The 12,627-nt window shown below is 41.4% G+C and overlaps 1 protein-coding gene across 2 annotated transcripts in view; it reads right to left on the reverse strand.

The window, feature by feature from the left end:
* KIF26A (kinesin family member 26A) overlaps nucleotides 1-5,457 on the reverse strand; it is a 103,517-nt gene extending 98,060 nt beyond the window's left edge. Inside the window, exon 1 of one of the 2 annotated variants that reach the window (XM_072115910.1) lies at nucleotides 4,489-5,457. In XM_072115910.1, coding sequence (XP_071972011.1) covers nucleotides 4,489-4,617 — 129 coding nt within the window. In that variant the 5' untranslated portion in view covers nucleotides 4,618-5,457. The remainder of the gene's footprint in view (nucleotides 1-4,488) is intronic. The other variant, XM_072115908.1, reaches the window with a different exon arrangement.
* Between the last annotated feature and the right edge of the window lie 7,170 nt (nucleotides 5,458-12,627).

Genomic DNA, 12,627 nt, shown 5'->3' on the forward strand with positions numbered 1-12,627 from the left:
TCTAAAAGTATCTATCTTCTATCCATCTATAATTGTAAAAAGTGGGCAGCACTCCAAAGTTCCAAATTCAAAAGAGGTGAACTTTATCGAAAAAGTGGCAACGTTCCGGTGTAAAACACCTTCATCAAGCTTGATGAAGCTGTTTTACATTGAAACGTCACCCCTTGTTTAATAAAGTTCACCTCTTTTGAATTTGGAACTTTGGAGTGCTGCCCGCTTTTTACAATTATAGATAGATAGAAGATAGATACTTTAAGACTACAAATTGGCTAATTAGGAAAAGTACTAAGTTCTGTGATAAACCCATATATAGTGGTACAGTAAAGTTCCATGGACTTGTATGGGTGCTATATTAAACCCATACATAGAGGTAACGAATAACCTATCAAATTTTATTAAATTCACATAGCCCCTAACTTTTATGCTTTCTTAAGGAGCCATGTATGTGAACCCATCTACGGTTGATTGATCCTAAGTTTTGAGTGCTGGTTTCTGAAGTAGTAGTGGATAGGCTTGCACATGTAACTGTACATAGTTAACCATTTGTATGTATATATATATATTTATATGATCCTTCCACCCAAAGCAGGAATGACTAAGTTTTTCAGAATTCAGGTGATGGGGGTAGAAGACATTAATAATGATTTTATTACACTCAACCAATTCCAGACACGATAATCCAAGGATTGCAGATGAAACCAGGAATTTATGACGCAGCAGGAAGAGTACTTGAACAGTCATGGTGGTTTTATAGCATATGGCAAGGATCTTGGTACTTGTCGTTGCCTGTAGCATTGCCTGCCTTTCCTGTGCGACTCATCTCCACGTGTTTTGCTATCTGCAAGATCCGCCTGTTTTATTAACCTGATTTGTCAGCCTTCACTCATAGGACAAGCCATACCCACTGCCCTTGCATCACTGTCCTAGGGTATGTCCATGGAAATGTATCGGTCTCAGCCTTCAATAGCAACTGGTGGCCCTCTAGATGCTACTATTATCAGAACTGGGTATAGAACAGTATTCATGACCATCTGAATCCTAAACATATTAAAAGGTCTGCATAACAACCCGTAATGGCTGATAACAGGGAACAAAGGATTACATTAAGTTGCATAGCAAATTAATTGTGATGCTGCATGTGCACAGGAGTGGCCCTATTCTAGAAACCAAACAGCATTATGTGAGCAGCAGAAAACTGGCATACACCAAAAGTGTCACCTCTCTGGTTGCTAGTTTCTGTTTCATGAAAGTGCCCAATTGTTTCTTTAAGATTTGCTTTTTAGAGCGCCACCTGAAGATTCAATTTTCATTGGCAATGGGTGTTCTACCTTGGGTGACTTCATGAGGACAAACCATAGAATCATCCAATGTAACCAGTCACAGTCAGTCACCCTCTAAACAGGGGGGTGATAAAAAAAAGTACAGCGTATAGCATGCAATAATATAACATGAGAGAAAGAATATCATATGGTGTCTTAGAGGGGAGGTTCAAGCACACTGACAAATGAAAGATATATAAAAGATATGAGATACATAGATAGATAAATAGATAGATATTGAATATAAAATGGATAGACAGACAGATAGATAGATAGATAGATAGATAGATAGATAGATAGATAGATAGATAGATAGATAGACATGCCAGACATGACTTGCAGGCAGTTATTACAATAGTACAGTTAATAGGATAATACCAGCTTCATGTTTGGGGTTAAGTATGTAGAATTTCAGATAGCAGAAATGTGTGACTTTTTAACCACTTACTGATTGTTTTCTATGTTGAAATGTTTTCTTTGCAGATTGTTCTTCACTGAAGTCAATCCCTTCCCTTCTGCCTGATCTCAGCAGTATATGAAGCAGCAGCGCCACCTACTGCCCACATGCAGAACAGCAGGCAGTAATCCCCTGATACCCCTATGTTCTTATGCTCACTGATTTTGTCTTAAACTAACACAAGATGACAATCTCCAGTTTAACCCCAGGGAAAGCCATCTTTTCATGCCGCACTTTCCAACGTAACGTCACTCTCTAACTACATCCTGATGATTTTAAAAGCATTATTCATACTTAAGAATCCTTCCTGCATTAATATATTAAAAACGTACAGCCAAGCGCGTAACTTAAAGAAGCATAAACCCACATGTACAGAGCTTAGAAAAGCTGCAGCTGATATCATTCTCACATATGGAAATACATCTGTGAGAATGGCAGCACAGTGCAAAGAGCCTAAAGTGGCTGAGTACAGAGAACAATAGATGTGGTAGAATCACACCTCAAACAGAGGTGTAGCAAGTTGTTCAGATACCCTGGTGAGGGCAGAATGACATGATAGGGCCCAGCCTAGGGTAAATTCCTCTTCATTAGGCTGAACTCCACCAGATCAATGTTTATTTTATAGATTGCTATAGGACTATAAGTAGCAGCAACATCAGCTAAACAATAGTAATGTCTAGGAAATAGCGGAATATTAGAACATCCAGTGTTATTGTGTTCTATTGAATCACATTATATGGGATATTGTCCTTCTGGGGTCACAATTAAGCAGCCCAGCATGCGCCCTGTATGGTGTATGTCGCTCTTAGGCCTGCAGACCATACAGACTCTGCCTTGTGATTTGTCCTACAGATTTAATCCATCTCAGTGGGACAGTGATGGCTCCACACATTACACGCTCTGTTGAAGTCATTACATTTGCGTCCCCTTGATACTTTCACTCTAAATAATACACCTGTGCTATCTGAAAGTGCCATTGTCTGCCCCTTTGTGCACAAGTTTTGATTTGCATGTATTATTCAGACACAAGGAGTCCTCTGGGGGTATGTGTCATTTTAGGTGGGTGAGGGGAAAGATTACGTATACCGTGCAAAAATATGAACACTTACGCTCACCAAGTTATCGGAATCGCTCTGATGGGGTGGCTTTTCTTATAATAATGATGTCCATGACCCTATATAACTACTACAGGTGTTCAATTTAACCTATAATACAATTTAAAGGCACCGATATTCCATTCTGATCAAATTTGACATAAAAGACGAATAATCGTGCCTTGTAAATAGACTTTAATTCGGACAATCATGTGTATTGAGTGACTATTACACATCTAATGGTGAACCTTAGGGCAGATGCGACGCTCCTGCTGTCACTCTCTATGGGACCCGAGGATGTCTCCAGTTTAAAGATTTTAAAAGGGATAATGAGACACTCCAGCCCGGCTCATGCAATGCCCTAAAGGCTAGTGCAGAACTGAAGGAGTTAGCCAGAGCTATTAAATTTTAATCTCTTCTACATCTAATACCTCTCTCTTCTGCTTCACTTATCTCAAGCTGAGTGCATACAAGAGGCGCCAGCACAGGGCCCCTAGTGGACAGTTTTTAAATCGCATGCTCAGGTTGATACATACCGGATTCTAAAATAGTAAAGCTATGAGGATGGAGGGTGTGTATCATAAGTAAAAATCCATTTCTATTATAAAAATATCCTTTGCAGATGATCCTATAGATCAACCCAGTGTATTTGGAGCTTGGAGGCATTGCATTTCAACAGACAGGTCAGGAGATAGAACGCATGTAGGTGTCAAATACAATAGATGTGAACAAACAGACACAGTGCTGTATACCTCCACTCACTGGCTACAGTTATCAGCATAGGCTGCCTGTTATTGTAGGTTTCCCTCTGGGACACCAGGGAGAATGGAGCAAGGAAAAAAAGTTAAGAGAATGAATGCTGCTGATTGATGGTAGGGGAGCAGCCTTGGTCAGATCCCTCTAGGTAGCTGCTGTCAAAGTTGCAAACTCCAGATTATTAACTCTTGGCAAGGATGAGCTTATCTGCAGGGGTGTCAGCAGCAGAAGCCCCCTGATACAGCCTGCTCTATCCGCTCTAGTTGCCTTCTCAGCCTGTGTAAATATTTTATAGGGTTGTTTTATGTGTTCATGTCATCTGTCAGCATCAGGTAGGATTTTCATGGCTACTCCATGAAAACATATTTAGCTACCAAATTAAACCTCTAATAATTGTACATGTCTTTCTGGTTCATGTAGTTCCACAATAGATTGCAAGCAGGGCTCCCATTCCTATCCCATGTTATTCTCTGTAATGTCTTATTTTGTCTGTTAATAATCTGTACACCGCTGTGGCATATGATGGTGCTATCAAAATAAAGATTCATTATTATTGTTAATATTATTAACTAATATATATATGGCACAGATTTAATCTACTGCATAGCAATGGTAAACCACACATGGAGTGTACAATATAATAGAAATCAGCCCAGTTACCCCAAAAATAATATTTCTACCTTTTGTCATATAAGGTAATCAGCCAAATCCCTCTTAACCCCTAATGTGCCTGATAAGGAGAGTTGTGCTCTGTCCCTGGTGCTGAACCACCTGCAGCAATTTGCCATCCCCACCCAGTTACCTCTCCCAAGTTCCAGAACAAGGGGTTAGTGATAGATATTGGGCTCTTTGGGCTCCTCACCTTTCCTCTCCTCCTCAAGAGGTGACTGGTAAATCCAAAAATGATCTCAGAGTCCAAGCACAGTGCCCCTAGCTCCAACAGGCTGGGGTTCTTCCTCTCTGGGGTGTTAGAACCAGATGAATTTTCCATAGTTGCTGTGAGATCTCCAGCTCCCTGAGCAATAGAAAAACGTGGTTATCCCTCCATCCTGCAGGATGCGATTTCTTCTGTCCAGGAGCAATGCGGTTTATCATTCAAAAGTAGTGAGCTCAGTGTCTGGGTACCACTCCCCTCAATGTCCCACCAGGGCTGCAGTCACCCAACCGGACCCAGATCCATCAGCAACAGAGACAAGGACGTGTACAAGCAACATCGCCATGTGATCTTCCCATCCTCAAGTCATCACCAGCGCTGCCTCTACTCATATCCTTGTAGAGAAGACGTGTGCCATGCTCTGGGGAAGCCCAGCTGTGCCAGGGGGGCATGGAACCAGCTTGACCAGGGGAGGCATTGAGGATACACCTGAGGAGCTCTGCAAGTGTTTGTAGTCCGATGCCAGAAGTTAGCAGATACATGGATCACAGGAGTGGGGAGTCATGGTGAGGAAAGTATGAGCACTAGATGAGATGTGCTGCACAGGAGTGTATGCAGAAACTAGTAGATGAGATGTGCTGCAGAAAAGTGAATGCAGGGACTAGTAGATGAGATGTGCTGCACAGGAGTGTATGCAGGAACTAGTAGATGAGATGTGCTGCAGAGGAGTGAATGCAGGGACTAGTAGATGCGATGTGCTGCAGACGAGTGAATGCAGGGACTAGTAGATGAGATGTGCTGCAGAGGAGTGAATGCAGGGACTAGTAAATGAGATGTGCTGCAGAGGAGTGAATGCAGGGACTAGTAGTAGTAGATGAGATGTGCTGCATAGTCAGTGATGTGCTGGGACTCCCAGGCTTAGGACAGCTCATACTCCACACTGCTGGGAAGTGCAGGCTGTCAGCTCTGTGACAGTGTGGGGCTGTCCTGTGGGCGTGACGTCACTGTCACACCAGCATAGCCCCCAGCCCTGGCTTACTGTCTCCCACCTCTGTGAGTCCCTGGCTAATGGGGGGCACAGGATTAGAGTAGTACAGCACTGAGCTCATCTCTCCCTGCTGCTGCCTCTATGGCATTGTGAAGAGCTTCCACGTGCTGATATACATGTACCATGTGCTGTGTGGCTGGGGAATACACAGGGGACTATCACTCTCACTGGACACATCATGGAAGCTGTAGTCCAGTAAGAAGAGAAAGCTTACGTTCATTATGGTGAGATATTTACTGCATAATTAGATACAGTATTCACCCTTTGTTCTCTGCCACCTCCCTAATGCCAGCTGGAGAAGTAAGAAGTGGTAACCCGTGCCCAGCCCTTCTCTGCTTCATGCATTGGCTTAAAGTATAAAAATTGAATAAATGATTAACAAACCAAACATGGTGTGAATTTATTTGTCAGTCCTGTACGTTCCTGGGAAATTGTGTTTATACACAATTCAATACATCTACCATAGGGGTTGGCACCCAGCTTGCAAGAGCTTCTCAGTGGCAGAGCTGATTATTTAAGCTAAAATATGCAAATGAGGAAGCATCAGCTCATAATTAGGTAGGTTTGCCATTCAGGATCTTGGGAAAGCTGGGTGATAGGTAGAAGGGTACTTCACATGTTTTTAAACGACCTGCTGCATAGTCTTATTGAGTTTTCTAGATATATCTCCCATTTCCTTTGCTAGATATGCTGTTTGGCCTTTCTACCTGTAGATAGAAATATAGATAAATATGAGATATATGATAGATAGATAGATAGATAGATAGATAGATATCCAAGAAAAAAATTAGACTGCACTCCAAGGTAAATGTGAAAAAACGGATGGGAGCTTTATTAGCCCAAGGGCCACATTTATCACTTGTTTTTTCTGTTGTTTTTGCGCCTTTTCGTTTAGGTGCACCGTTTTTGCGCCATTTTTGCGATTAAACGTCAAATTAGCCGCGCAGCTAAAATAACCACCTTTCCCTCATCTATCGTTCAATTCCAGATGTTTTGCTGCGCCTAATGATATTCATCACGTGCGACTTTTGCATTTAGGCGCAAAAACGGGCGCAAAAACACTCCAGCCCGAAGGTGGCGTTATCTGAGAAGAAATCACTGAGCCCCTTTGCAGAACAGCTCATTTCTAGCAGCAGAGCTCAGCCAGACACTAGAACATATAATAGATACATTAGATACATTGCAGACAGGAGCTGCAGACTCTATTTACAGTTCATCACCTTCTATTTACAAAACAATCTGCAAAACGCTGAGCTCACAGCAAGAGCAAGAGAAGTTTGCACAAGTTTGCAGAAGCTTGCAGAAGTTTGCAGATACTACAAACAGGTGTCCCCCATGTAATTCTGCACAGTGTCTGAGGGGGATATTGTGCAGAATTACAGGGGTGCAGCAGGAGACCAGCACTGGGGGATCCCCTCCAGGAGAAGCCCCTGCTGAGGAGGTCACTGGGTGCAGGGTGTCACACACCTGGGTGCTGCTGTGAGTGTTATCTTCATTCTGGGCTGTGGGAGAAGCAGAGAGGAGCTTGTAGCAGGATGACATGTAAGTGCCCGAATCTAACATTGCGCCTAAACTGCGCCTAAACTGTGTTAAAGTAAAGTGATTAATAAGAGGCAGAAAATATACTTATCACAGATGGTTGTAGCTTGTGATAATTCTGGCAAAACAGTGCGCCTGAATTTAGGCGCAACTACTACACTTAGGCGCACAAAAGTGATAAATGTGGCCCCAAGTGCAACGTTTCAGACCCTGTTCAAGATCCTTTTTCAAGCAATGTGATAAATCCAACACTCCATATATATGGACAACATCATAAGTCATGTGATCATATCAGGTGAATTTATACAACAAAATTACACTTCAAAAGATTCATATATGTGACACAGTGACAACAGTAATAGCCCCATTTCTTTACCTCTTGTAACTTTGTGACAATAATAATATCTCCCTCGGCGTTCAGAAGTACAAAGGGCGCATGTGCGCGTGTCCCTATGATGTCAGGGAGCCATCTACCTATCATATACCCCACATTGTAACCACCTCCTTCCTTCACAACACGCTGCGACACCTGCAGCCGCCTATTTCTGGTGCACACGCCATATTGTGGCGCATTCACTTACTATCTCATTCAACATCACTAAGCAGTTACCTAGGGTCAAGATCACATGATCATTCCTACCAACGCCATTTTGTTTAAGGGCAACTTGCCCATCAGTTCCACGGCTTATAGCCAAACATTACAATGCAGTATAGAGTTGCATACAGTGTGTCATACTTTCGTACAGCACACCGTGCTCTCTGTAAAACTGCTGCGTACCTCTTATCTTATGGCGGTAAAAAGAAAAAAAAAATGACCCCCTGCTCAACCAACACACATCCTCAAGGAGGGATTTACTGTTAAAGGTTCATGGAATAGATGATAAAGTACATAGCCCCCATCTTAAACAACATAAATAAAAGAAACTATAGCGCTGTTTCAGATATTCATGTGTCTTCTTTGTGAATAACCCATAAGTGCTGTAAAAAACCACATGAAGAAAAGTCACATATGTATAGAGCACTTATATATAGACTCTTCTTACAAAAGTCTTGTAAGAAGAGAGTCATAAACAGGCTATTTCATGTGATCCAGAGAAAAGAACTGATAGTCATGCCAACCAAGCTTATATAGAACGAAATAGAATTGTTTCCAGATATGGCACAGTCCATCCCCATAGGAAGCAGTAGAGAACCAGTCATAGAATACTAACTGTTCTTTTCCCAGCAGCGTGATGGTCACAGAGCAGAGGATACAAGTGTTTAGTGTATTAGTGGACGAGTGCCACCATCTCCTAAATAAACAGTTGAAGCCGCTCTCCGCCAATGCACATCCATCTGTTCCTCCTCTGTGTTGTTAACTGGATTGTTAATTTGCGCTTAATGATTAGAGAATCTCTTTAACTCACTATATCTCTATAAAAGTAGTAGGAAACATCTTGTTAATACGTAATAAATCTGATGCTCATTAATAATATATAGGTGGTGGTCTGGAATCTAATTTGTCCAGTACCTGAGATCGATGTCTATAGAACAAGTCCATCATGAAAAGTGCTTTGTGTCCCTACCCCTGGTACCAAGTGGATTAGTGGTCCATTCCCAGGTGTGTGGTAGTTTGGTAACCAAGTGTTGTCAACAAATGGTAAGCCTAGTGGTTTAGAGACCCAGCCCAGGATCTTTACAATGAATAACAACCCAGGACCTGCTCTTTAGTGGTAAATAGGCCCAAGACCTGCATCTTCAAAAAGTAATTTTTAGGATTAATACCTGCCATTTAATGGTTTAAAGGCCCCAGACTGCGGTTCTTTGGGGTTCTTTGGGTCCACAAGATAAATCAGTCCCCAGGACTATAATGGTTATAGGCCCACACCTGCTCTCTAGTGGTTCAGTGGTCCAACATATAACATCTAGTGGTTTGGAGACTCAACTGGCCGCCCAGTGGTTTATCATTCCAACATGTACAATCTACCAGAGACCTAATATCTGCTGTCCAATGGTTTTGTCTAATTCCTGCTGTCAATGCTTCTTTTACCTAGCCAGAGGTGGTCCAGTCTAAATTCCTTAGGCAACAGACAAACAGCAAGTTTATCTTCATCTTGAAGGTATTCATTTATTCAATTGTCATAGCAATTAAAGCATGGTGATAACTTTCCAGATCACTGGCCTATTGCATATAGTGGGAATTGGGGGAGATTCATCAGAACTGTCACAGAGCAAAACTGTTCTAGTTGCGCATGGCAACCAATCAGAGCTCAGCTCCGATTTTTATAAACTGATGTGAGAAAATGAAAGTTCATATTTGATTGGTTAACATCAGCAACTAGAACAGCCTTCCTCTCAGGCACTTCTGATAAATCTCCCCCATGTTTCTATGTGGATGTGCCTTAGTAACCACCCGTACGAAAACCTCTTTATGCAATTCTTTATATTGATCCTGAATATCTGTAAAGCACAGGCGTCACCTAATAAGACTTTCACTGCACAATTATTGGTAAACTATGACTGATTGAACGCATTAATAACCATAATTGGCCCCTATTAATGACATGGAACGATTGTGCATGTAGAAAAGTATAGCAGATATTCTCAATTTTTCTTTTTTATAACAATATTTTTTCATATTAGATCATGGAGTCTGAATTATATATAAATATTCAAAAATTTACCACTGTATCCTCCAATAAGATGACATAGAGCTCCTGTAAAATGCAAAAACACCAATTAATTTCACCAAATTTACACCAGATTCTTCAAGCAATGAGAACTGGCAGTAGCCATAGACTCCATAGAGTGATAATGGCATCAATCAGGTTCTGGCAACATTTATGTAATAGTTGTGGGAATAATAGCATTGCACACAGCACACAGATTTCCCATCGAATATAAGAGAATCTATGATGTAGCTCCACAAAATATAGCAAAATCTTAGAATCTATTGAAACAGACTTAAATTGCTAGTAGACACAATTCTCTTAGGCCCCTTTACGTTTTTTCTGCAATTTTCATCAGTTTTTTAACTAATTCCCTCCCCTCTCCATAGTGATCCACGGCACATGGCCCTTAACAAGGGGAAAGATGGGACATGTGCGAGTACGTGCGGAACCGTATCGCTCCGTGCGGCCATTGCCAGTCTATGGGGGGGGGGGCGTAAATACATCCCCCTGGTGGTTGTGTGAATGTGCCCTTAGAGTTTTGCATTTTTCACATAAAGACTCATGACTGTGGTCTATCCCTTTTGTGCCAATTGATCAGCGAAAAACGCATTGCACTTGCATGTGCCTAAGAGTGTAATGCATTTTTGATACGTCTCCATGAACTTGTATGGGGCATTTTTCACTCATGACTGGCAAAAGTAGAGCATGCTGACATCTTTTTGCACATTAAAAACAAGTGCGTGGGTGCGTGAAAAAAATGCAAGTCTGACAAAACTCATTGAATACAATGGGACAGTCACAAACAAGCACAGAACACACAAGCGTTAAAAGCACTAGTGTGAATTGGGCCTTACAAACCATACAATTATGTTTTAGGAATTCAGTTTTTATCTTGCAACATGCTTATTGGTGCAACACGGTGGTTGCTGTGCTTGCCGGTGCACCCATCATCTTTCCACAATGCTTATAAACCATTATGCAATGGATGAAGCTGGGCATCATTAAAAGAAGCTGACTGGCGGCTACTACCACACCCACTGTGCGCCAAGAATCTAATTTGAATTTAAGATATAAACTAATTTTTCTCTTAATGACTCCATTGTAGCTGTTATAACCGAAAAAATGCTATAACAGAAAGCTATCAATGTCAGCTTTCAGTCATGGGGCCAATACTACAGTATTTCATGGGATTTCCAATTCCTCAAAGGTAAAGCTTTCTGCTACTACGGAGCCGCCATGAATTCCAGTATTACAGATCTGCTTCCTAGGCTGCAAAAATGACATATGGAGAGACAGTAATGCTTCTATATTACGGCGTCATCCAGCTTAGAGGGTGCACCCAGTAGGGACATGCATGATCTCTTTAAGTGTTGAAGTTCCCATTTCCCACCAGTCAGGGTAAAACTGTAGTACTGTCATATACTTACCCAATGTTTTAGAAATTGTGTGGCATCTGTAGTGTACGATTTTGTTGAGACCTATGATTTCTGACCTGGCCTTGCAGAACTTAAGCCTAAGCCTAACTGAAAATTGTACAAAATGTAGCTATTAACCTTCTGTAGACCAACAATTGCAGCGTGTCCTGCAGTAATTCCCTTTGTAAATGCAGAATATCCAACTAAATTTAGCTACATGCAAATAGGGTGTTCACAATCGTCGTCTAGTCCCATGGTCATCCATCTGCCCCCAGCCCTCTGTTAGCTGAAGGGAAGCAGCAATAAGGGGTGATAAACTATCCATCAACCTGAATAAGAATAAAGCACCATACAGCTCCATTGTAAAGCCAAGATGTAGGTTTCTATGTTTAGGATACTAGATCAAACCTAAGTAATCCCCTTCAGATTATATTTATGTGGTGTTTTTAGAAAGAATTGTAAAAAGTTTTTGAGATTACACAAAAAATAAATTAAAATTTCAGTGATAACAGTGTCCACCTGATCTGGAAACAGTACATGGTGTTGCACCGGAGATCGATTCAAGGTTGATGCTGTTTTCAAAGGGAGTTTTTATTTATTTAATGCAGAAGGAATGTACCTATAAAACCACTGCCATTATGTTGGATTTACACCTTTTAGTCCACATTTCTTTCGTGACCCAGTGTTGTGGCATCATATGGAAAATGACTTTGAAGTGAGCTTTACATTGGTTGTAAAGTCGAGGAGGCGGAAGTTTATCTCTGAAGTCAAGTTCTCTTCATCTAAGAATGCTTACTTCACTGTAATTGATATCACTAACCAGCTCTCCTGAAGTCTGGTGAATGAAGCCAATCACAACAGAAGGGGTGTTCTAAAGTGGAGAGAGCTTGACTTCAGTGCTAAACTTTCTGCCTCTCTCACTTCAAAGTAGATTTTCTGGATGATGTCACCACACTAGGTCATGCAAGAAACATGATCTAATGGGTGTTAATCTGCTTTACAACATACTGATGGTGGTTTATTATGTCAATTTATGCTAACATGTTTCCTCCAATAATGGCATAATGTAGAAGATTTATTCCTTATGGAACACATGATTGTATAGAAAGATCACACTGATTCTGAAATAGCTCCCCTTAATCCCTATGTTGTGAATGGCACTGCAGCCCAGTCCAATGCAAGTTAATGTCACCAAACTGTAATACCAGACGCAGCCTAAGTGTGGCGCTGTTTCTGGGGGGAAAAAATTCAGACATGCTGTTTCGATCTCAAGCAATCATTTAATATTGTAAGAAGGGGAATTGCCTTGTAAGGTTGTAGAATCGTAGTCCTCCTAATGGTCATATTCTGTACTATGTCAAGCGTTAAATCCATCGCGCACACGGCTTAACTTCTTCATTGTGAATTAAATGGCGTAACATGCCAAGTCTGTGTGCAGAGTACTTAGTAACCAGTCTCTTAGTCTTATTCTTAG

This window comes from Engystomops pustulosus, chromosome 7 (assembly GCF_040894005.1).
Source record: "Engystomops pustulosus chromosome 7, aEngPut4.maternal, whole genome shotgun sequence".
Taxonomy (NCBI): domain Eukaryota; kingdom Metazoa; phylum Chordata; class Amphibia; order Anura; family Leptodactylidae; genus Engystomops; species Engystomops pustulosus.